Raw genomic sequence first — 24,387 nt, 5'->3', positions numbered from 1 at the left:
TAGGCTCATGTATCACTGCTTGCGTATGCGCTTTGCGCTGCACCTGACTACATCATCACACCCTGAGGTGAAGTGACCGTCCCGTGCTGAGATGTTAATCTGCACCGTGCACGCTGTGTTGAGCAATGTGAAAGCGGCTGAGGGTGCACTGTGACTCAGGCATCAATATTTCAGCATCTAATTACAACTGCGGAGGTCTGCGGACAATACAGCTTCAGGAGCAGCCGTGGGGCCAGAGTCAGGTCCCCAAGGTGACCCTCATGTTCAGCGCTCAGAGCCTGGCTGGCAGAGCCCTTCCTTCAGCTGCCCCACAAGCACAATCTGCCCCCTCCCCCGTTGTCACATTGGACCAGATTTTCCCCCAGCATCATCCTATGTTACCCCCAAATACAGAATCTGCACCTCGTGTTACCTTGGGCAGCAGGCGCTGGCCCCGTTGTGCGTGTTTGTGTGTGTGTGAGGGGATAACTGTCTCGCTTTGTTCCTCAGCTTCCGTTGGGCATTGTTGCAGAAAATTTGAGTGGTGGCGTCTGACAAAGAGCTTGACTGTAATTCCATCGCTCTTAAAAGCGGCCTGGGCGAGGAATGACTTTCATCTCGGCTGGACGTGGAGCATGAGCCAGACAGGCGCACACAGACAGATGGCAAAATGTGTCTCTGAGCTGCCCCCCAGAAAACAGCCTATGGTGTTTTAACATGTTATTTCTGTGTTCTTTGCAAAAAAAAAAACCCACATCATGTCTTTTCCTCCGGTTTGCAGGTCAGATGAGAGGAAAGGCTGGCTCCTTCCTCTGTGGGTTTAATGAGATTCCTGGGCTAATCTCTTCAGTTATATAAACCTGCTGCTGCTAAATCACTCCAAAACACCTTGAGGTACATATATAATACTACCCACTATCCACCCATCTAAATCATTATTTCCCATCATCCAAGCAATGAGAGGTTTATAGAAAAATATCCTCAAAAATATCACCAATCTCACTGCCTCAACAGAGATGGGGTCAACTTGATTGAAGCAATGAAATTGAACACGTAAATGACATTGTTCACAACAAATGATGAAACACTAATAACATTGCCCAGGTATCAACATTACCTGAGTTATGCCACGAGGAGCTATGTGCTCCTCTCCAGGTGCAGTGCTAGGAAATATCTCTACTAGAAAGCATCATCATTCTTCACTGTACTGCTATTCCATGTAATCAGATTGTTACTTCATTGCACAACGCATCTATTTGAAATCAGACCTGGCTTGTACCAACAGAATGTGTCCCAAGAACCATGGGGTGCCAGCCTGTGGCCTGCCCTCCAGCCAGCCTTGTGTGCATATATACAATGTATACTGTACAAGCTGGGATGGGGGACTGGGGGATCGAGGAACACAAACCAGGCCAGACGGCAAGAGCACTGAGCAATGCCCTCTTCTTACCTATGTTTCTGGACTATGCATATATCCTCAGACCCCCTAACCTGATCACCGTCGCCCTACCGTCACCTACTTCCTGCTATGTTGCAACCCCCCACTACAGCTGCGCCCCCCGCTGTCTCTGAGGATGGGATCATTTTAATGGATAACTTTAATGCTGAGTGGCTTCCCCATGGCTTCAGTAGATTGGCAGATAAGCTTGATGTATATGATGATTAGCAGAGCAGGACTATAATGCAGCTTTAATGAAGAGACTGCAATGTAATCAGTACTTATCTAGCGATGTTAGGGGTGATAAGGGAGATTGTAGTCTTGCAGGAAACTGTGCTCTTCACTCTCTGCCATAGTGAAACATAAATCATATTGAGGAGGTGAGAGTTTGGACCAAGGCTACCATGCTATGGGTTCACCTCTACACAGATCTGGATGTGATCTGACCAGTTTCACAGCAGTGCTCATTGGCTCAGCAGAGACCTGCATATTTGAAATGGTATATATTTATGAAGCTGGATATTTAAGGAAACAATGCACGCAAAAGTACCTGGAATTCAAACCTGCAAACCTATAGCTGCAAGGCATGTCCATAAAAATGCACCAGCATTTGCTGATCTGTTAAACACTTCTAATAATCATGGCCTCTCACCCTTGTGTTTGAAAGGGTTGAAAGGGAACAAGACTAAATGTGTTTAAAAAGACCACTGCCAGTAAATGAGTATCAGTATACAAACAGTGTTTTTAAATTCCTCAGGATCAAAGAAGTGCTATATACATGCTCTAAACATACCACCATGAAGCAGGTTAATAATTACTACTTCTTTGTGAGGGCCCTGTGTCAATAGCACAAAGATATTTCTGCCTCTCCCTGCCAGTGAGGTTTACCATTATGTTCCCAGTGGTTGCAGTACAGCTTTTCTTCCAACCTGTCACCATGCACTGTAAGCCGACACAAAGTCAAGTTTTGCTGGGCAACATGTGTACATTATTAACTTCATTAATCGGGATTACACTAATAATAACCTTGTTCCCATTGCACTTTTCGTTGGGATTTTTGCCAGTGAAACGGGGACTAGCGCAGCTTTTCCAAGCCAGCACGCCAGTTTGGAATAACAGAAGCAGAGGTCTCAGAGATTTTTATTTAATCCTCAAACACCAGCAAAGAAAACTGAAAGATCACTTCTTGGAGTTACCAAGTGGTTTCTGCGAATGCTGGTATATCAAGCGATTATGAAAGCAAGTGTCACTGTGGTTTAGCTCTCCCTGAAGGATGCAATCTAAATTAGATTGGTTTCGTAACTAGGCTGGTGGCCGACATTGTCCACACCTCCCGAGGACATAAACACCGGCGGTAAAGCCATCATCACCTATACGGCACCGCCAGCTGACATGATTACCAAAAGAATAACCAGGACAAAACGTTGAGTGAGAGGACAGTTGGTTGGAGTCCCTGTCAGTTGGTGGTCTGAGAAGGACCAGAGAACCTCAGAAAATGGAATTCATCATTCTTTTCATCTAATTTCACAACAACCCTCAAACATCCCAAAGAATACAGGCAGGACAGATAACACTAAAATTTCACCCCCTCACGCTTTTGGATTTTACCATTTTGTATAATAGACAGACTGAAAACATACACTGTGTCTTTAACTGAAAACACCCCCTCCTCCTTTTTCAGGTCCGGCTCCCACTATGTGGGGGGAAAATGTTAGCAGTAAGAAGCTTTAGGTAAAGCCTTAAGAGACTGCCATGCCTAAGCCTTGTTTGCTTACCTCTCAGACTCAGAGCTGCTGTTCCTCCTTCTCACTCCTTCTCTTCCTCTTTTCCTGGGGAGCTTGTCCTCTCAGGTATGTCCACAGTTTGGCTGGGTGCAGTTTGGGGATGAGGGTGACAGAGTGAAGTGAAGTAGCTCTCTCTCTCTCTCTCTCTCACTGTCAGGAGGCGAAAGAGGCACCTGCTGCTCTTGTTCTGTGAAGGCATTAAGAGTGACACAGTGGCTCTCTCATTCACTGCCACTGATCCCTCTTAGAGGGGGGCGGGGTTAGGGCAACAGGGTAGCAATGAGGGAGGAGGAGGAGGGGCGGGGGGAGACGGGTGCTCTCAGTGGGGGGTGCTGAGCCACTGCAGCCGAGCTACTGGCTATAGCAACCAGAAAATTGCCCTCTCCGACTTCAACACATCCACACACCCTCCCTGGCCCTTTCCATCCCAGTTGCTTTGGGGCCATCCCTCTGTCCAGATGGTCTTTGTGTGGAAAAGGTCAAGGCTTGCGTTTTAAGAGGGACTCCCATACTGATTATCCTTATGCTTCGTTAACTTTGTCTTTGAGGCACATTTGAGCAGTGGGCACAGGATCGAACTCTTTCCCCCTTCCGTGTAAACACCAAAGACACACACATGAGGATGATCTGTGGTGCCAGACCCATCACTCTGTTTCTCCTCATTTAGTTCCCCCCAGCTTTCTTACACACAGCTGAACAAATGAGTTGTATCATGCTCTTTGTTTTCGGTTTGGGTCAGATACGACAAAACCCACAGCTTCCCAATTTCTTGTTTACGTTTGTTTTTGTTCCTCCTGAAATTGTAATTACATGTTATGTGCTGTTGATAGATCTCTCATGTGACTGTAATGATATACGCTTTAAGGGAATATTGTGTGAGCTGAATGTGTGCCATGAAAATGACTGAAAATGAATGTGTTTTACAGATCTGCTTTTAAATGATTGTTCATTTTCTGCGATCTGTGACAGCGTCACTGGAAAGAGGATTGATTTACTTGATTAATGGATTCATTGACTGGTTGATTTACAGAGAAAACCAGAGGAATCCAAAATCCTGAAAGTGTGGACATCTGATTACTGAAATGAAATAAACAAACACAGGTTTGGCTATAGGGTAAGTTGTTAATTTAGCAAATAAGAAGAAAAATCATGACTGGATTGAACGATATGAGGGCAGGGAACGAGGAAGTTCTGGCACAGTTGAATCTCCCAGGTTGGAAGTAGTCAGCTCCTCTAACCCCAGCACACAGAGATGAAGCCTCAGGGCTTGCTCATAGGCATCAATTAAGGCTGGCTACAGTGCACAAAAAACATGAACTGGCAGCACTAGCACTATCAAAGATGGCTCTCCTTCTCCCACGTTTCACATCTGAGCACTTCACAGGCAGCTTCTACGACACTCTCGGTAGTGGCACTTGGAGCTGATCTTAAGTACAGCGGTCTGTGCTCCAGGGTGACATTACTGCGTTCCGAGCCATAAACTCTGCTTCTCTCTGCAAGCCACCCGCTCCTGCATGAAATGTATGCCTGTGGAATAAACTGGGAAAAAAAACTCAGTTAAGGTTATTATGCATACCACTACAATGTGAGGAACCAGTGCTATTTTATTTAACCCAAATAATGCAAATACATAATAAACTCCCTGTTTTGTATAATAACGTGATTTACATGATGATGAAAATAATATTCTAATCTTTGAAAGATAAAAGGATATGGCAATAGCCACATGTAATAGGCTAGTCTTCAGAAATGACCAATATAGATATTTATTCAAACAAATCCATGCATGTGTATGTTTTATCTGAAATTCATGGAACAAAAGTTTAGAAAATATAATAAAAAATATTTAATAAGGCACCACAAGGATTGAAATGATGAGTACTAAAATCAAACACAATCAAATGCCATCTTTCAGATCAGTTTATTCAGAGTAAACATATTTCCTTCAAACCCAAGATCTAACAGAGAGATACAAAAGATTCAACAGAAAAATACAAAATATTGATAAAAAATTCCCAGTAAAAAGGCCTTAGGTATGTTCCATTGACTGCGATCATGCAATACCTTTGAAAGTTTCAGGTAAACTACCAGGAGAAATCTATGAGAGAGAGAGAAAGAGAGAGAGAGAGAGAGAGAGAGAGAGAGAGAGAGAGAGAGAGAGAGAGAGAGAGAGAGAGAGAGAGAGAGAGAGATAGCAGTCTGTCTTCGTTTAATGGATTTCATATGAGCATATTCACAAATGACATTAAATTTACTGTTAACTTGCCAAGAGCACATTCCATTTCAGTTGTATACTCTATACTGTATGTTCTGAGTGGATATGATGATGTCTCAGAATGTATGATAACATTACAGATGACTGGTGTCTTTAGGTGAGTTCCCAGCCATAATCAATATGACATGCAATATATGATGTCTGGAAACTATTGATATTTACTGATGATGTCACACCACTTTCTGTGTGTGGGACATTGTAGAAGCTACGTGCAATACAAACGGCATTAGTAGCCTTCCTAATGTCAAACAGTATATGAAAGCGACTGAATTATAGTAAATGAAAATTGTTTACTATGCCTTCTTCTTAGACATCTGAGTTTGTAAAACCCACTCCATGATGCTCAAAAGCAATAAAGAAATATGGATTCAGACCTAGCTCAATTACATTACACAGGTTTTGACTGCTGTTTTCCTGAAAACAAGAATAAACTCAATGACTTATAAAACATAAACACATTCAACTTTTAACTTGGTGGTTGATTGTGTACCTTTTGATATAAGGAAGAAGACATAATCAGTCTAAGAATATTTAGCCTATCATCCTTCACTATGAGATTGTCACAGAGCACTTTGCAAAGCTTAGAATCAATTGCAAGAAAAGGAATGATTAACATCATTTGTAAACAGCCCCCAAAACAAAAGAACTTCTTAGGTGAATGGGTGGGAACTCCTGCCCATGTTCTCATAAACGAAAAATATTGCACTGATATTACTTTGGTAATGACTGAGTGTGAGTTTACCTTTGAAGTCAGAAACTGTATATACAATAATACAAATAGTAAAAATGAATTACAGCTAAAGGATAAATTGACAAAAATCTGTTTGAACATGATGACACAACATTTCACAATTTCTTTTATCCCAGTCAACATTGGCATTTGGAGCACTCTCAAAATACGTCTTCATCATCTGTTTAATTTCGTGAACGGCCCACACCTGTGACACAGTGAGCGAGTGAATGCGCTATTCTAGCACAGGATTTAGTAATTCCTTGTTAGTTAAAAGCAGCAATGAAACCCTGGCTGATGATGGCCAGAGCTCCTTCTCCTTAGATCTGAATGGGCTCCCATTGTTACTGCTGGATATACAACACCTGAGACCTGCTAATCCACCTGGCCCCAGGGATGCATTTCTATAATTCTGGCCCATGCACCACACTTAAAGAATCTACCAAACCAATACCAGTGCAGTCATAGTTAAACAAGCAACATTTCAAAAGTCAAGAACTATACATAGAGACAAAGCTTATGGCATGTTTAAAAATCAAGTAGACTGGGAGTGGGGAATGAAATACTTCACAGTGATGGCAAGACGCTTTCATCTTTTTTCACACACTACTTTGCAGAAGTACTCTCAGTGGGATTGATATACCGGCTCGGGTGACGCAATTGTCCTTTAAAAGAAAGGAAAGAAGTAAACAATAAATCAACTTGGATGCCAGCAGGTTCAGTCCAGGCAAAATAGCACTTTCAGTACTGTCCTTATCTGGAAATACCACCGCAGAGTGGTACATTTTAAAAAGGAATTGTGAATTATTTCCTACCTACTTTGCAATTCTGCTGTTGGTGACATCACTTTCATTTATAATGCTTGGCACAGAAGTCACGGCAGTGGCAATGAATCCTGGTCATGTGATCTGGGCTGTGGCACCTCTGGTTGGGCAAGGGCTAATGCCAGCTAACAAAGACTGGTAAATCTCAGAGGTCTGTGTGCCTCCATACATACCCTCCACACACCGCGTTCTTCATAACTGACACTCCTGTCCTGTCTGGGCAGGGTCTGTCATGCTCACCTGGGGTGTACCCAATGCCCATACATCCACTTTCTTCTGTGCCCATCACAATTAGCAGCCCGGTGCCGTGTCTCACAGCCCAATGCTTGTGGCATACTCAACCAACATGGCACAGCTGTCTTTGGTCCCATAAATACTTTAAAATGACAGACAGGACAAAGCATAAGCTACAAGTCTAAATGATGTATAACTATAGGGTCTATTAAATTAGTGTCCACTAGTTCAATCTCCTCTGCACATACTGACCAGTTCAAAGTGAGAGAGATCAGAGAGGACAGTCCTCTTAAAGACTCTTCGTGGATGAAGTGTAGGATATTGGCTTCAGTTTTTCATTATCAGAAGGGCAGTGAGCTGGCCTTTTGGAGGTTATGAGGGGGTGAGGGAGGATTGTCCCATCTAATGCCAGAATGGGGTGCTTAAACATGGAGGAGGGTGTGAGGGGAGAGGGTTACCTGTAAAAGTCACGCCCCTCAGCAAGTCAAAAACATAACACAGATGCCTCCTCGACACTTAGCCCTTGTAAACACCATTGGATGTATATGCAGAGAATACACAGAGAGAATATATACAATTGCACATATATATGTTCTGTCAGAGGCAAAGCGACCTTTAGGGAGGGGCTAAGGCTTTGACGGGCGTGACGTGTGGGTGGAGCTCAGATGTCTGTCAGCGTGCTGCAGGTAATGAGCCGGACGGTTAGCGTCCCTGGCAAGTCGTTGCTCTGACGGTTGCCCTTGTCCCGCAGGTGGACGGTGTGCTGCTGCTGAAGGTCACCGGGGTCACTAGACAGGGTCACCTGGCCCAGGAAGGAGTCACTGATCACGTTCTTATTGTAGATCTGTCGTGTTAAAAGGGGACAGGGTGGAGAGAGAGGGGGAGCAGGAGACAGAGAGACCGGTTTAAAGTGGTCCATTTGTAGGGTAGTGTTAATGACCAAGGAATTAGTGAAACGCGAGGTGGTGGTTACATGTATAGACGTGAAGCACAATGCTGCCATTGTCGTTGTAGGTCATGACTCGCACACGGCCGGATAGCATTACATCTGCCTCGCTGCCACTTTGCTAACCTTAATGTGGATGCCTTCTTTGGAGTTCTTCCTGTAAAAGAGGGCTTTGATGTCGAAGTCTGGGCTGCACGTGTCTTTGTGGACCGGAGACCGCACCTTTTCCCCCTCGCAGCTCACTATGACGTAAGGGTCCGAGGCTGAAACCACAGTGGCATCTGTCAATCACTTTCACTGACTACGAGTGCAAAATCACACCGAGCAAAATGTAAGCACGACACACAACCATAAAACAGTATTGTTATAGACACTTACATCTTTAAACAGAGCAAGGTCATACCGGAAGAAGAATAAAGCACTGCAATGCTTAAATCCTGCAGTTATGGACTTTGGCCACAAGGTGGTGCCCAGATACAGGACCTTGAATGAAAATGTGTGTTTTCATAGCTCCTGGTGATTCAGATAAAGCTGATTTACATGTGACCACAATGAACCACTGATCACATGCCTTATTATGAACAACACATAATTCCTACTGTACAGAAAGGAATGCACAGTTTGCATTCTTTAAGCATTAACCCAATGAAAAACAGACTTATTTCAAAGTGAATTTTTACATGCATGCATATAGCTATGGATAATTGTTTTTCAGCAAGGTGGGTATGAACCAAGTTTACTGGTCCAAATGCCAATATTTTCAATTTTTATTCCTCTTGACATGTTAGTAAGTATTGGTATTCCATCTTTGCTGACCATTCTAAAGTAAAGTAACTAATGAATGAACATTCCTGTATAACAGAAACCAAAAATCTATCTTTGACTGAAATAATACAATGAAACTTCATATACAAGTGCTGTAATGGGTGGGATGGACCCTGTTTTTTTACACAGAAAATCGCAGAAAGGTTTTGAGTAATTAATCAACTTGTTTTGCCAAGGAGGAGCAGAGGTGGAATGAGATGGGCACCCCAGAGCTGGAGCAGTGTGACCCTGCAGTGCATTGTTCTTCCACAAGAGGGCGTACCTCCATTGGAGTCCTGGCCCTGCAGCCCCACTGCCCCCAGCACATGCACTTGTGTCACTAGGACAGGGTAGCCACACATCCCGGTCCAGCAGGTCTGGGGTGGCTCATCCAAGGTCAATGCTCTGTGGTCAGAGAGAGGAGAGGGAGCTAAATGCATTGGAATGCTGCCCAATTCCCTATACCTCCCACTGTAGTATTGGCTCCCTGAACCACATTCATGCACACCCCAAAACCACACCGTTACATCTCCAAAAACATTCATTCACCCTCATAACCTCAACATAATTACACTCTCCCACCCACCCATCCAAAGTACACACAGTGACCTCCCAAACTGCTCCACAGTTATTAACATAGTATATCAGTATGTATAACATTTCTTCCACGGTTTATGACAGTAAAAGCTTTTGGAGAACAATTTTGTGCATACTGATAACTTCTGAGAATGATGGACAGGAATACAAGATGCACATTACAGGAATAAGGGGGGGGGGGGTGTAATTTACTTGCAGTCAGAAGGCACGTCAGTAAACACCCGCAGCAGGAAGTCTCCCTGCAGGCCGGGGTCAAAGGTCGTGGGGATGATGACATAGCGCCCCTCCTTCAGCTCCTTCCTCACAAACACACAGCGGGAGTTGATGTAGATGGAGCCCCCCACCTTCTGCTGGGTCGTGTGCATGCGGTACTTCCTATTCAGCTCCACCTGGGGAAGGGGGGGGAGTGGGGGTCGGTTACACCTGTGCATGCACGCTCCCTCAGCGTACAGATAACATCTACACACATTACAACACCACGATAAAGTAAATCTTAGTTATACTTGCATGTGCTGTCACATCACTGCAGCTATTCTGGACAGAAGAAGTTAGTTTAATACACACACGCGTGGATTCCACCCCCTCAAACATTTGCAGCTTACTAATGATACAACAAAAATGTTGTGGCACTGCAATGTTAAATTGCTGCCTCCCGGAGTTGCTCATTACAAAAAACAAAGAAAACAATAACAGTTAAACCAAAATTAGCTCTGTGGTAAAATAACTGTAAAGCCCTACACAAAAATACCCTGTTGAACCTGAGTTGACTAAAACAATTAACGGATTCTGCCACTGCGCTGCAGGTCCCCTCCAAACACCCGTGTCCCGCCCCTCACCCGGTGGATGTCAAATCCAATGGCCAGGTTTTCACCCTTCCCCTCTTTGGGCCTGGCTCGCCGGTCCTTCTGCTGCAGGCAGATCAGAACCTCATCCTCTGCCTTTTTCACATCAAACACATACTGTGAACACAAACACACAGGTCAGTCAGATAAGGGGCATTGCATGCAAACATACAATACACACCCCAACCCACAGAGATCACTGCTACATACTCAAAAACTCATCCAAACCGACACACTGCACAAATACACATATATGCGCCCCAAGATACTGCAGACACAGGTCATGTATTATGGATCTGAAGAGATCAGAGCGCATGATCAAGGTCACTAATGTAAAATAAATGACTGGGGGTCCATTACAGGTCCACTGGAACTCTTACTTGGGGGTTCTGCAGGAAGGTGGCCTTGTGGTTGATACAGCCCCCAGCGCGGTTCCTCAGTGGGTCTTCCTGATACGCCCAGGATCCTCTCATCACCGCCTCCTCCCAGGTCTTGTGGATGCTCAGGTAAGAGGTGTTGATTAGCCGGCACAGGATCAGGTCCGTGAAGTAGCGGCAGAAGTCCTCAAATGTCATCCTGGGTCACAGGCATGGCACAGGGAAGGAGGGAGAGGAGAGGGTCAGGGCCTGTGATTGGTGTGACACCACTGTGTCCGAGAGTTAGGCCAAAACTAGGCCTCTTAAACCACCATCACTAGTGAGGAGCTTAAACAGAGAGGAAATTAGGGTCTGGAGCTAAGATAGACAGGGAAAGGTTTGGAGCTCAGACAGGGAATAAAGGGTTAAGGGATCAAAGTTCAGACAGACAGGAACTGCTTAGTAGTTTGAGCTCAGGTGCCAAGAAGAGGGTTAGAGTTTGGAGCTCAAACAGAGTAAGAACTGCAGGAAAGGAGAGAAACAGAGAAGATGCCAGATTTACTTCACTGTCTATTCAAAAACATACATAGACATGCTGCTGTGTTTTTTTTTTGCATCTTCCCCCTTTTTCTACCCCTAACTTTGGAATTATCAATATTTATAGTATATTAGTATATTATCCTCATCTCACTGTAACACCCTCATGCTTTCATCCTGGAGCACTGGGGCACAGTGTATGCAGTCCTCCCATACACACGCAGGCCAACCATGACTCTTTTTCATACTAAAAGTCCCACAGTGTACCAGGAGAGCAATGGTGAAAGGAGTATAGGTGCAACTCCCTGATAACAGTTGAGTGACTCATAGGCCACTGCTGAGTGGCAAGGTGTGGAGAGTGGTGCAATGAGGAAACCCTGGGAAATGAAACCCACACTACCCTGGTGGAAATAAGCTAATTTTGTTCACACTGTAGGAGCCCCTGTAGTGTTTTTATTTCATTTTCATGAGCTAAAACATTCAGGTCTGTTAATGGGATTGAGTGTTCAGCAGGAGCCCACAAAAATGGTCTTCTGACTGCTTAAATGAAATCGGGTGATAGACAAAATGGCAGCATCTTCAGACTGTATGAACGAAAGTCAGGTATGCATGCAGAGTTCCGGCTCTTACCAGAACTCCCCGTCATCCTGCACTGTGACGCCAAGCTTCTCCCTCTCGCTCTTGCTCACTTTCTGCCACTCCTCAGAGCTGAAAACGAGAAAAAAAAACACAGAGGTTCAAACCCTCTGCAGTTCAGATGATGGGTCTGCGGAGCTTCCACTTATGTGGGACTTGCAGCAGGTGGGATTCATGTCTCTAGATGCTTAGATGACCTGGAACTCGAAACTCGGTGTTGGGGTGAAATACAGAGGGTGGGATTCTGTGTGACTCCTCCTCTCACACACACCCGGCACACACTGTTATGTGTTAGGAGGAAAAAATATGGGCAGGATTCATTTTTTTCTCACAGGGAAAAAGACAAATGAGGAAACCAAAACAGTGGAAAGTTACTTTTCCAATCCATAACCTTTTGAGGAAGTGATATTAAAATTCAAGCCCTCCATTTTTTTGCCAAAAAGAAGGGAACAAAGAAGAAAAAAACAAGGTTTTGATTTTATAGAGGGACTGAGCATCCGTCGACCCCAAATAAATCATTCATGCCGAGTTATCAAAAGAGAGACTCGCTTTCACTTTAATTGGATTTCTTCTGTTTAATAATTCAGAGCAGCATAAAGAATAAAAACTGAGCCAAATGAGTGCTCCATCTTCATTTGCGCCGTGCGGCGGTGGAGGGGGGATGAAATAAAGGGAGGAACGTAAAAATGAAGGCGGGCGAATGCCGCTGCGTTCCACCTGATGAGGCCTGTGCTGCCTGTGCCCTTAGATTATTCCTCATATCAATCACACCTGCTCACCTGCGGGGGCCCGGAACAGAGGCGGAATTTTAAAAGAAGGTGCGGGGCTGATGACTTGCCGTTTCACCGCAGAACGGAATGATTTAATTCGAGTGGTGTCGAAAAGTCAGTCTTCCTCTCCGGCAGCTAACCCCCCCCCCCCCCCCACCACCACCCCCTTTTTTTTTTCCTCATGGCTTGGCATTGCAATTTCACAGTCCGGCCCAATCGAACAAGCAACCAGCCTGCAGCTCGCTGGTCTAAATTGCACTCTGGAGATAAGAGCTGTAACTAAGTTTAGGGGTTCGATGCCGGTCCTCACAGCAGGGGTTCAATGGCAGATACAGACTCGCAGCTGAGGATGGATTCTTCCATGTCGCAAATAACATCATTAACCACTCTGCAGGAGACTCAGTATCTAAAGCTGACTTTCCACAGCGATACCTCTAAATCTGTACATCACCGGTTGAAGCGTCAGGCCGAAAAACGTCAGTCTGTGATTTGCTTTAGGCTTCCCTTGGGAAGCGCGCACACGCATGGGTTTGACAGACAAACTTGGCAGAAGCCTGCGCTAATGTCAGACTGGCCAAGGTTCAGAGGGTGGAGCTATCGCTGTGGAATGCAAACAAGCAGACCACAGCCTGCTGGAATCCTGATAACACAGTGGCGCTCAAAGGGAGGGCCCGTCACCAGCCAGCCGCACCAAACCCAGGGTGATTCCCCGCAAATGCGCAGAAGTGCTCATCAGCATTCTACATCCAGCATGACTTCTCTCAACAAGCAGCCTTTCAAGAACACAAACCTTTTATCTCTACTGAGGATCTGAAAATAAATGAAGCTCTTTAAAATGTGCGCTACATCCCCCTTTGGCAACCAGGGGGAATTAAAGGATGTTTAGTTAACAGTTGAGGTCTTATGATTTGGTGCTTCCTGCAGTCTCCACTAGAGGGCGCTGTGAGAGCACTGCAAGCAGACACATCGTGAGGGAGGTGTCCCAATGGAACAGTCGGTTTCTGCCTTCAGTCTCTGGTGCCCTTCCCCCACTCCCTGCACGGGGTGTGGGGAGGAGTGAAGGGAAGCACACTCACTGCAGAAATAGCAGCAATGGGTTGGGGTGGGTGGGGAGCAGAGCTTGCATACAGAGGGCTGCCAATTCAGCGGGTGGCACTTCTGTTGTACCATCAAGAAAGGTACTTCACCGGTACAGCATCAGTGAATATCCTGAACAAGACCATCTACTAAGCAAATACAGTCTGATAAAAACCCTGTACTAACAACCAATACCTGTACCAACTTCCCATAGTATGCATAGGTCTGAACATGCAAAGAGTCACACAGCCAGTCACAAAGCAACCTCAAGCATAAGGTGAGCTTCCTTTATGGTCAAACAGAATGCTGACTCCCTTACTTCTTAGTTTAGCAATGCGTTATTCACACCTTCTGTCTCTCACTGTAAAAATAGGTGAGCAGTATGGGACAGATGATGTCACGAATTTTCCATTTTTGTGGGTCATATTGGTCTTTCAGCAAGTCAGCTGGAGTGACGTGCAGGGGTGCCAACAACACTCATATCTGTGAGAATTTTCACCTCATCAGAAGGGACTGCATGCAGATTCTGAGAGATAGCTGTGGGCTGACAGGACTGGGGATACCACAGAGCCACCAGAGATGACAAAGGACCAGGCCACCACAGGCTTGCAACTACCCAGGCCAAGCTAGGGTAATGGACAGGAGTACAGAGATAGAGACTAGAGGTCACAGTCTCTGGAGCAGAGGGTTGTAACTTATTTATTACATTTGATACTGTGAAAATATGACTGTATAAATGGACATTGGATGCATGCGATTACAAACAATGCAAATGCATAGCACAATGTGAAAAAAGAGACACAGAAAGACACTTCCAGTGGAACTGCCACACGATGTATGAGGAGCCCATCTGCTCTCTGACCTCAGGACGTCTAGAGCTTTGCTCACACTCTCCTGCTCAGTGCATGTCCCTCCCACCAGACTCCACAGGACGCGCTGTCCCGGAGGCAATAGCCTGATGGACTCATAGTGGGTGGTCTTATCAGGCTGTGACAAGAAGCACTCAGGTAGAGAAAGAAGCTTCTCTGAAAGACAGGTTCCCATCTGTCTGGATGCAGGCTCCACACCAGGCCAGTCATGTGAATAACACAGTGAGGTCAACTAACTTCTAAACCACCAGAGCTGACTGAAACTGGCCCATGACACTCACAGTAAACGCAGGGCCTTTTAAAACTGACTTGAGTAAAATTCAGGCTTTCAGTTTATCCCCTGTGGATGAAGTGATGTGTGTAAATCCTCCAGACCTACAGAGGGCCGGGTTACCTGTCGCTCCAGGGTCCGTTCCACTCCTTCTCCCCCCAGGGATTCCTCATGCGGATCATGGTGAGCTTCTCAGACTTGAAGTAGGCCAGGAGACCGTGTCCCAGTCGCACCTTCCTGACGTCGGTGACGGCGTAGGCATGGCCTTTCACCAGGCCGCAGTCCAGCCGCGCCTCCATGTCTGCTGAGGTGGTTGCCTAGGAAACGAGACGACACCCTGAGAATACCCTCCGCAAATTAACAGCCATACGTGCACCCAGAGACAAGAGACCTATGTTTGCATGGGAACACATTGGGATGTTTTTCTGTGCTGGGGCGCAAGTGGTCTTTTGTCACGTTTAAATTGTTTTAGAATTTTGGCATTAGAGGGTGGTGGCGGGGGTGGGGCAAAAAAATCCAGTAAAATGTGTTTTTAAAATTAATATTTTCTAATCTAAGTAATCCATGTAAAAAAACATAATCAGTCATCATCAACCCCTAGATGTGCTCTTGGGTCATGCAGTGAAGAACAGTGGCACTTTGTGTGCTTTTTGGACAGGCGGTCATTGTCACTGTCATATGACTGTTTTCACAATTACCCTCTGATCAAGGGTGCTTGAACGTACGCGCCTGTGCATCTGAAGTCAGAGCCTTACCCTGATGGAGCAGCTGATGAGCCCGTCTCGGTTGTGGACCTTTAGGACCCTCTCGAACAGCTGGTTGCGTGCCGCCTCGTCCTGGGAGAACTGGCCCTCCAGCAGGTCCATGGGCTCCGACACACCCCCTGTGAAGTCCACCAGGGCGTCGGCCGTGTTCCCCCCGTCCAGGGCCTCATAGCAACCATATATCCTGCGGCGAGGAAAATAAGTTCATCTATCACCATGATAGAGCTGCTGCTGAAATACAGAGCAGGGCCATCAGGAAGGCTCAATGCCTCTGCGCCAAAACAAAATGATTTCCTTCAACAGGTCACTTCTGACTGGCATTTTCCTGACACTTGCTTGGCAAAATGACTGACTGACAGCACTACATGGGAAAAATAAAAGTATGACTGTCAGATTGAGACCTAAACTGTGACTGGCTGGGTTGAGCTGCACATTAATTTTATCAATGAAGTGACGATGGGCTACTGTATAAGCACCTCGAGAGCAATGTTCTCTTCCCAAGATAGCCTATTTCAAATTAGCCCAAACACTTCCCCTCAGCTTTGCTATTGCAATCTGTGATTGGCTGCTCCAACCCTGTCCCCCATGATGTGATTGGCGGTACTTGCTTGGCATAGGCCTTCTCCACCAGGGCGCTCCAGAACTCATTTTTATCATTGGAGTGGCAGTACACCAGCTGATTGTTGACGGTGGGAAGCCGGTCGTCGATGACGACGTCCACCCACTCCCCGAAGCGCCAGAAGCGGAAGTGGAAGATGCCGGCGTAGGAGTCTGGCTTCTCCGAGTTCCACTCCTGCTCCTTCCAGTCTGGGATGACCTGTCACGGGAGAGGAACACAGTGATCCCCATCAGGCAGCTGAGAATTCCACTCTGGTCATAAAACAGCGGCCTATAAACCTGCCACACAATTCTCCCGTCCTGGCAGCGAGTCGCAATCCAGAGTACGTCACAAATCCATCACACTACCAGCACTGTCATGATAAATCCGGCTCTTTTTTGGCACGACGAACACCAATGCAGGAGGGAAATTAACTATGATTAATGTTTTTTGCATGAGACTAGTTGTCCAGACATCCCCCAGGTGTCCACTTTCACTGTCCTTGGTGATTGCGGTCCCCTGTGACTTCAACAGTTGGGCAAGGCTTACCCCCCAACCTTGTTATATTATACCAGCCTGTGGGTTTTGCAGCTTTACCTACTTTACCTGTTTTCAGCAAACCCCTGGAAACCCATAATCTTTTTGTTTTATTTCCTGTGATTTGCGACAATTTGATGCATCTGTTTACTTGGAAAATGGTTTTTAAAATTGTGTTTTCAATTACAAACCGTACACATATTTTTAGCAGCAATATTGTTTGTTTTATGTTTGTCAGTGTCAACTTGACTACGTTTTAACTTACTAAGCCTGTAAACTGATGGAGTGTCAAGGCAGCATGATGAAAGTAGCATGCTCAAACCCCATCACATGGCTAAATGAGTACCCATATGAATAAAAAGTTAAAGCAGGTGTGTGAGATCAACATGGCTGGACAATTAGGTAAAGCACCCTGCATGTTTCACACAGTTCTGAATCCTGAGTCCTGTGTGAACAGTGTTTAAAAAAAAAAATTGTTTGACTAATAGGGTCAGAGCTTATCCCCATTTCTGTTGTGTGAATTGGCTGGTGAAGTGTACCCTCTGGGCAGAGCACCAGTCTGTTGTAGGGCGATAACCCCCAATCTGTCTCTATTAAGGCTGAGTGCCAAACATAGAATGTGTACCATTTTTCCATAGATGAGGAATTAACTTCCAACCTTCTGGGTCAGAGTGGGCATGCCACGGAACTTTTTAGAGCCTCCAGACCACTCCAGACACTGGCTCTATTTGAAATCACTACCACTCTCAGAACTGGGTGACAAAGGATGTGTCAGCTCTGCCTAGATGATAAGTACTTGAATGAAACCAAGACTCACAGGATAGGACCACAAATGGTATCAGTAAATGTATAGCTTGATGCTCTAAGCCATTGGCCACTCTCAGTATTTTCTCTCAGGGATGGCACCTTGTGTCATGGCATGACATCATCAAGAAATCTTTCCAGGGCCTGTAAGAGCAAGGTGTGGATGAGCTGTGAAAAAGCAGCTACTTTGGAACACACCTTAAAATTGGAATTAGTTCCTTACTTAGCCTAACCTTTCTTGGTAAATGGCACAGCTACAATATTTCTGCTATGAGATGCTTGAGCACTATACCTGCAGCAGTGGTGATCTTATAATCAGGTTCTACTATATCTGATTACAGTGTGCTCATCGATTTTGTCACATATCGCCTAAATAGCCTAATAAATGTGCATTGCTAAAAACATGTGGTCACAACTGTATGAACTTAACACTCCTGTTCCTAATTCTATTGATTTGCAAAGTAGATTGTCACAAAGATAAGGAACCTCTTTGTGTGCAGTAGGCCAGCCGAAATGAGTTGACAGTTGTCTGTGGGATGTCCTTCCAAACATCCCTCAACCAAACACTGCATCACTTTTCCCATTGTCGAGGGGTTATCTGAGGGCTGGATTTGAGCTACTACACCTTAGTGACTACAAACTGGAACATCCCTAAAAGGTGGGGCATGTCAGCTTCACATCCAAAAAGAAGGACATGAGGGCTTAAGGGATAAGACTGGAATGCAGCCCAAGTCTGACAGAGAGGCGCGTCTTGCAAGGATTGCTGGGTAATGCACTGGCAGGGCCTTTAAATCCCTCAGGTAAACCTAGACTGTGCCCTGTTATGTAACCTACCAAATGGTCTGTAGCTGAATTAATGATGCCACAAATGATGCCCTTAATGACAAAGATGTTGGGAAAAGCAATACGAACATATATTTTATATATATATGCACACACTCACATACATACATATACACACACACACACACACACAGCCATTTAGATCACATATATGATTATGCATTTTGTAGACACTACAGTAGAGAAAACATGTTTAAAGTATTATTACTGGCTTAGCAAACAAACTTGTCCAAGTTAAAAACTTATATCCTTTGTATACAGCTGTATATTTACTTAGACAATTTCATTTGATTACCTTGTTTGAGGGTCCAACAGCAGTGCCTCACTAATGAATCAAACCTGCAGCTTTATGCTGTAGGTTCAGTTCCTCACACCATGCCATACTGCCATTACTCTAACCTACAGTAACAACTAGACTCTAGACTGACATATCATAGATTGAAAATGTAGACAAATACATCGACTGCATACAACTAAGAGGTTCTTCAGAAATTGAATGTGCCTGTGCTCCTCTTTAATGCTGTTTTTCTTCTCAGTTTTGATGCTGTTCCCACTGTATTTTGGTTTTGAGGGCTAGGGAAGGGCTCTATTCTGGAGGAGGAGTCAGAGGGATATATAAGATACAATCACCCATCTCATAAATGTCACTAACCCCCCCCCCCCCCCACCCCCCAAAAACATCTCCCCCTCACATACATCAGTCTCCTGAAATGGCACACGAGAAATAAATAAATAAATACAGACTCTAGCAATGGCTCATCCCAAATGCCCAGAGGAAAATCCCAGAGTTGCAGCTGCGTACGTCATTAGCTTTTGTTGCCTAGCGCTGCCACACATCACGCCAACACGAGCACCCACCCCCCTCCCCTGTTCCCTCATTGTCTGTGCAAGTGAATCAATAAAGTCCCAAACGAAGCGGGCAAACGGGGTCTGCAACACTCTGGGGTTGGCCGCAGAGCGCGCGAGGAGAGGAAGAGAGAGGGAGAGCGAGGAGAGGACCGGGGGACACGACGACAGCAGCAGCCAGAGACACAGACGCAGACGCAGCCCGTAATCCGCACAGCCCACGCAGCCACGCAGCCATGGCCTCGCACCTGGAGCTGCCCTTCCGGGAGGACCGCCAGCTCACTGAGGTGATGCGTCTGCGGGTGCAGTCGCTGCAGCAGCGCGGGCAGAAGCGGCAGGACGGCGAGCGGCTGCTGCAGCCCCACGAGGCCGTCTACCGCCTGGACTTCTCCCAGCAGAACCTGCGCTTCGCCCGCTGGACCATCCGCCTCTCCGCCCCGGGGAAGCTCACCATCACTGGCACCTCGCAGCACTGGACCCCAGACCTCACCCACCTGATGACTCGGCAGCTGCTGGAGCCTGCCGGGCTGTTCTGGAAGACCCCCGAGGATGGCCCGGACGCCCCCGTCAAGTGCTACGAGGCGGACGCCCAGGAGTTCGGCGAGAGGATAGCCGAGCTCGCCAAGATCCGGAAGGTCATGTTCTTCCTGTTCGCCTTCGAGGACGGCCTCGACAGGGACAACATCGACTGCTCCATAGCCTTCAAAGCCGCCCAGAAGAGCTGAAGTGTCTCAGAGCACAGAGGTACTTGGAAGATTCCCTCAAGCAAGGTTAGGCCAGTCTGCACTCTACTCCCGTGATCAAAAGTTTGTCTCTTTCTTTACCTTCCAATGCCTGCCTACCTGAACTGTGCCTCTGAGTGCATGTCTACAGCAGAACTAAGCAGAACCCTTAACCTAATATATCTACTTTCAGCTACGTGCTTCTTCTGTATAGTGGCAACTGCACAACTTGTACACAGCTTGTCTAGAATATTTTTTCCTGTGATATAACGAATTGGGAACATCAGTAGTAGACGTACCATATACAAGAGCAGAGGTTTACTATAAGCAGCTTTCATACCTTGATTCTTCAAAATGCACCTTGCAACGAATCCCAACAGCATGTCAATGTCATTGAGTATTTCTCTGGACTTCAACCAGTTGCTTTTGTTGTTTTGTATGGGTTTTAGATTTGCATAAAAGTATTTTTGGTCAATAGTGCAATTTGCTAATAGTTACTATGTCATGCGAATGTATCTATCTAGATAATCTATTTTCAAATGGTATAAATGGATATACAGTAATACATAGTTTTAAATGTTTACATGAGATCCTAGAAATCTATGGTTGGCTAGTTTAAAACATTATCTCATTCTACCCTGGTTATGTAGCTAATTAAGACAAACACACTAAGCCTCCCAATAACCGTTGTGATTGCATGCACTACATCTATGCACAGTCTGCAGTGTAGCTCTATTCAACAGTCCATTAAAACCTGTCTGGCTTCAGTCTCCCTCCCTCTGTCTCTCCTTCTCGCTGTTCTGGGCTGGAAATTCATTCAAAGCTGTTGTGTCAACTATGTACTGGTGCAAGAGAGGCCAGCCACCATGGAGGTACTGTTTTTGCCAAAGCCAGCTAGTGAAGCTTTCAGATTAATCAATAGAACTCTGCATCAATATCACTGGGTTCTTATCAGTGAAAAATTCTATCGCAGAGTGTGGCTGTTTTTCAAACAATGCACTGCACTATCAAGACAAAGTGAGAGAAAATTAATTTCACCCAGCTCTGTTATGTACTGAAACAAATACTCATTTACACTCTTTACTACCTGTTAATTAATCTTTTCAATCTGAATCATTTGCACACAAAACTTGTATTCCCTTTGAAATAACACCACCTATTTGTGTGCTCTTTATCAAAATGATATTGTTTCTTAAGAACTATAGTAACTTTAAACAATCTATCTAAATATCAAACATTTGACTTCATACCTGTTGAAATTCAGTATTACCCATGCTGGTGAAGACTAATTGCACTCATATGACCTTGCCAAATATAAAGATAAGACCAAACTGTCACAACAGAATAGAACTACAAATACCATGAGCCAGAACGATTACCTCTGCATCAAACAGCATTCTGCAATGTTCCATTCCAGAACAGATTTTCACATTCCAGAGTGTTCTAACCCTCTGTGGAACAGGGGCCAAAGTTCCTGCTGACTTTCTCACATACAGTGATCTTCCATTTTTTTCTCCCACTACGTCACTATGTGACTTCCGTCAGGACAAGACTTCCTCTCTTCTCTCTGCCACTCCTCCTGGTGTATTTCTTCATGCTACAGTATCACATTGTAATACCATTCTATGTAATGTTGAAAATAAACCAAATTGTGGACATTAAATGATGGAGTTTGCGTATTTTTGGTGAAATAATCTTTATGGAAACAATCACAAAACAGCAGTATGGTATAGTAACTGCAGGAAGTGAACATCACCAGGAGGTTGCAAGTGTGCATCCTGACTTGGACACTGTTGTTATACCCCTAAACAAGACACTTAACTTGACAGTCTGCAGTGATTTTGTAGCAGTATAAACAGAACATAGGTCAAAAGTAAATTATGTAATTTGGATAAGAATGCATTCTTCACAGAGAAATAAGACAGTGAAAGGAGACACTGCATGCACTATTTGGACATTTATAAAGGGGTTGAAATGACATTATGGGCTGCATATGAGGGGCTTAGGGTATTTAAGCACCACTGTCATTGCAAGGTATCTCCAAGGAAACCTGGTGTGGTTTTTACACCTTACATTTTACATCATGACAGGTTGAGAAGTGCCTGATACAGAGCCCAGAAGATTCTGCTGGGTGAGGGTTTAACCTTGTGAGGCTCCCGACTGTCCAGTGACTCCCAGTATCAATCTCCCTTCAGGCAAAAGAGAGGGCTTCTATATAGTCAGCTGCTGCTGGTTAGAGCCAAAAAGCATGGAAGCATCCCTTTCAGGCATGAAACCATTTCATAAAAAAAAAAAAAAAAAAAAAAAAAAAAAAACTCTTACTTGCTCTAAATGTCTATGACAGGGCAAGCTGGGTGATAAAAATTTCAGGGCTTCTGGCAAAAAAAAAAAAAAAAAAATTTGGTGAGGGCCCTGCAGGCATTTTGGAGGACAGCCGTGTGGTGCCTACAAGGGAGGCAGGTAGGTGAAAACACTGAGGGCCTGTGGGACAGATGTTCATGGTGACAGTCGATAATGAGGCCTCAAGAGGGAATGGGGTGTCTGTGAGCCCAGGGAGAACTTTTAATGAGAACGTTCCGGGACAGATATAGAGCTAGGCAGCCGGACCAAGGAACAAATCCTCCTCCCTATTCCCCTCACCCGCATGGCCACATGAAACCAGACCCACCAGATCCCTCAATACAGATTGGCTGTATTTAGGTAAGAGTCATGGGGATTTATACTGTAACTAGTTTGTCTAACTTCTACAATTTGTATACATGCATCAATGTAATGTAGTGTAATTTAAAGAGTAGGCTGTATGTCGCATCTGGGCAGCAGTAACTAAGGAGTTGTTTGTGATCTAGAGTGCTACCTGTTTACAGTCTCTCCAATGAATCTCTTTCTCTCAAGAATCATAAATTTCCTACACCTGGACAGGATGAATGAGGCTCCAACTCACCCATGTGAATGACAGCAAATGTGGATTGCTCCGATTTTTCAGTCGAAAGTTAAATTGCGAACAACCGTGTACACGGGCCTCTGAAGTGCCACGTGTTTTTCTGGGGCTGAGTCCCAGAGGTGTGAGGAAACTGTCCACAAAGAACCAAACAACAGCTGTTTCCTCAGTGAAGTGCAGTGAGAGAAACTCAAAAGTCCTATTTCAGGAAATGGAGGATGTATTATAAAAAAAATCAATCCTGCCTCTCAGTAGGCCGTTTCACACAAACGAGTTGAAAGATAGTGAAAAACAGAACTGGAACTCAGTCTTGCTTTTCTGTCAGCTTAGCCGATGCCGATATCCAGTCTCTCTCTGTCTGTCTGGTGCAGGAAAGAATCCATCCTTGCTGTTTACTTAGGTGCTCGCACCTATATCTGCCCCCAACCCCAGGCGTACGTAAAGACTGTACAGTTGTACAGCATTTCTTATTAATGAAATGGTATGTCATATAGCTGGTAACCTTGGCAAAACATCAGTGGCCACAGCATGTTTGATGATGTCTGCCACCACATCCATCATTCATAGAAAAGACACAACCATCGAATCGTTGAACAAATCTTTCTTTCGCCATCTGACCCACTTACTCAACTCTGCAGTAAAAATCACCAAGCCTTCAAAAAAGGCTTTTTAAAACCATAATATATGACTTTACTTCACAAGATAATTGTTTGCTTATCGCAATATTGCCACGTCAAGTATAGGGTGGATGATGTTGAATTGCTTTCAACAAAGGAAAAACAATGAAATCTGAAAGTGAAATACTGCACAAACATTGCTAAATTACTGTTTAGTGAGAGTGAGAGGGAGATTTATTGCCACTCTGCTGCATAGAGAATTCTGTCCCTCCCACTGTTGAACAGAACACTCCATTGCCAAAACTCCAATGCTAATTAGCTTTAAGGACAAATAGAATAACTAGATGTTCTGGGTTGAGAACCTTGCCCACAGGTACAACAGCACTGGCCCAGTGGGGAATCGAACTTACAACCTCCGGGTTACAAGCACTGCTCCTTACCACTTCAGCAACTAGCTCACTCACAGAACTCATCTTTGTGTACTTCCATTCAAAACTCCCCATTGGATTAAAAAAAGTTTTGCGCAAATACTATTCTTGGTGTCATGGTAACCATTGAGAGCAGAGGTCATGCTGAACTGCACTATAGGTAGAGTTTGAGTATTACCTCTCATTCAGAGGCCCTGCTGTCATCTGTGAATTGCATCGAGCCATGCACGAATTGCACTGAAAATAGCTTTTTCATGAATCAAAACACTGGCCTGAAAGCCAACCAGTTCTGAGACAACAATATAATGGTGCATAGTGAGG

General features: G+C 45.0%; 2 protein-coding genes across 2 annotated transcripts in view; one reads left to right on the top strand and one right to left on the bottom strand.

Annotated features, from left to right (window-relative positions):
* Nucleotides 1-5,109: 5,109 nt before the first annotated feature.
* Nucleotides 5,110-24,387, bottom strand: part of capn5a (calpain 5a) — a 41,734-nt gene continuing 22,456 nt past the window's right edge. Inside the window, exons 4-13 of the mRNA XM_036536398.1 lie at nt 16,342-16,550; nt 15,725-15,917; nt 15,093-15,286; nt 11,977-12,054; nt 10,834-11,029; nt 10,448-10,570; nt 9,804-10,000; nt 9,298-9,419; nt 8,337-8,473; nt 5,110-8,108 (exon numbers count right to left, since the gene is read on the bottom strand). Of these exons, the coding sequence (XP_036392291.1) occupies nt 7,926-8,108; nt 8,337-8,473; nt 9,298-9,419; nt 9,804-10,000; nt 10,448-10,570; nt 10,834-11,029; nt 11,977-12,054; nt 15,093-15,286; nt 15,725-15,917; nt 16,342-16,550 (1,632 nt within the window). The 3' untranslated portion in view covers nt 5,110-7,925. The remainder of the gene's footprint in view (nt 8,109-8,336; nt 8,474-9,297; nt 9,420-9,803; nt 10,001-10,447; nt 10,571-10,833; nt 11,030-11,976; nt 12,055-15,092; nt 15,287-15,724; nt 15,918-16,341; nt 16,551-24,387) is intronic.
* Nucleotides 19,436-20,244, top strand: ompa (olfactory marker protein a). The gene has a single exon (XM_036536399.1). It carries the CDS (start codon nt 19,598-19,600, stop codon nt 20,084-20,086), a length of 489 nt encoding a protein of 162 aa, XP_036392292.1. The 5' UTR covers nt 19,436-19,597; the 3' UTR covers nt 20,087-20,244.

The sequence above is a fragment of the Megalops cyprinoides genome, chromosome 9 (genome assembly GCF_013368585.1).
Source record: "Megalops cyprinoides isolate fMegCyp1 chromosome 9, fMegCyp1.pri, whole genome shotgun sequence".
Taxonomy (NCBI): domain Eukaryota; kingdom Metazoa; phylum Chordata; class Actinopteri; order Elopiformes; family Megalopidae; genus Megalops; species Megalops cyprinoides.
This window is presented reverse-complemented; position numbering and strand designations above follow the sequence as displayed.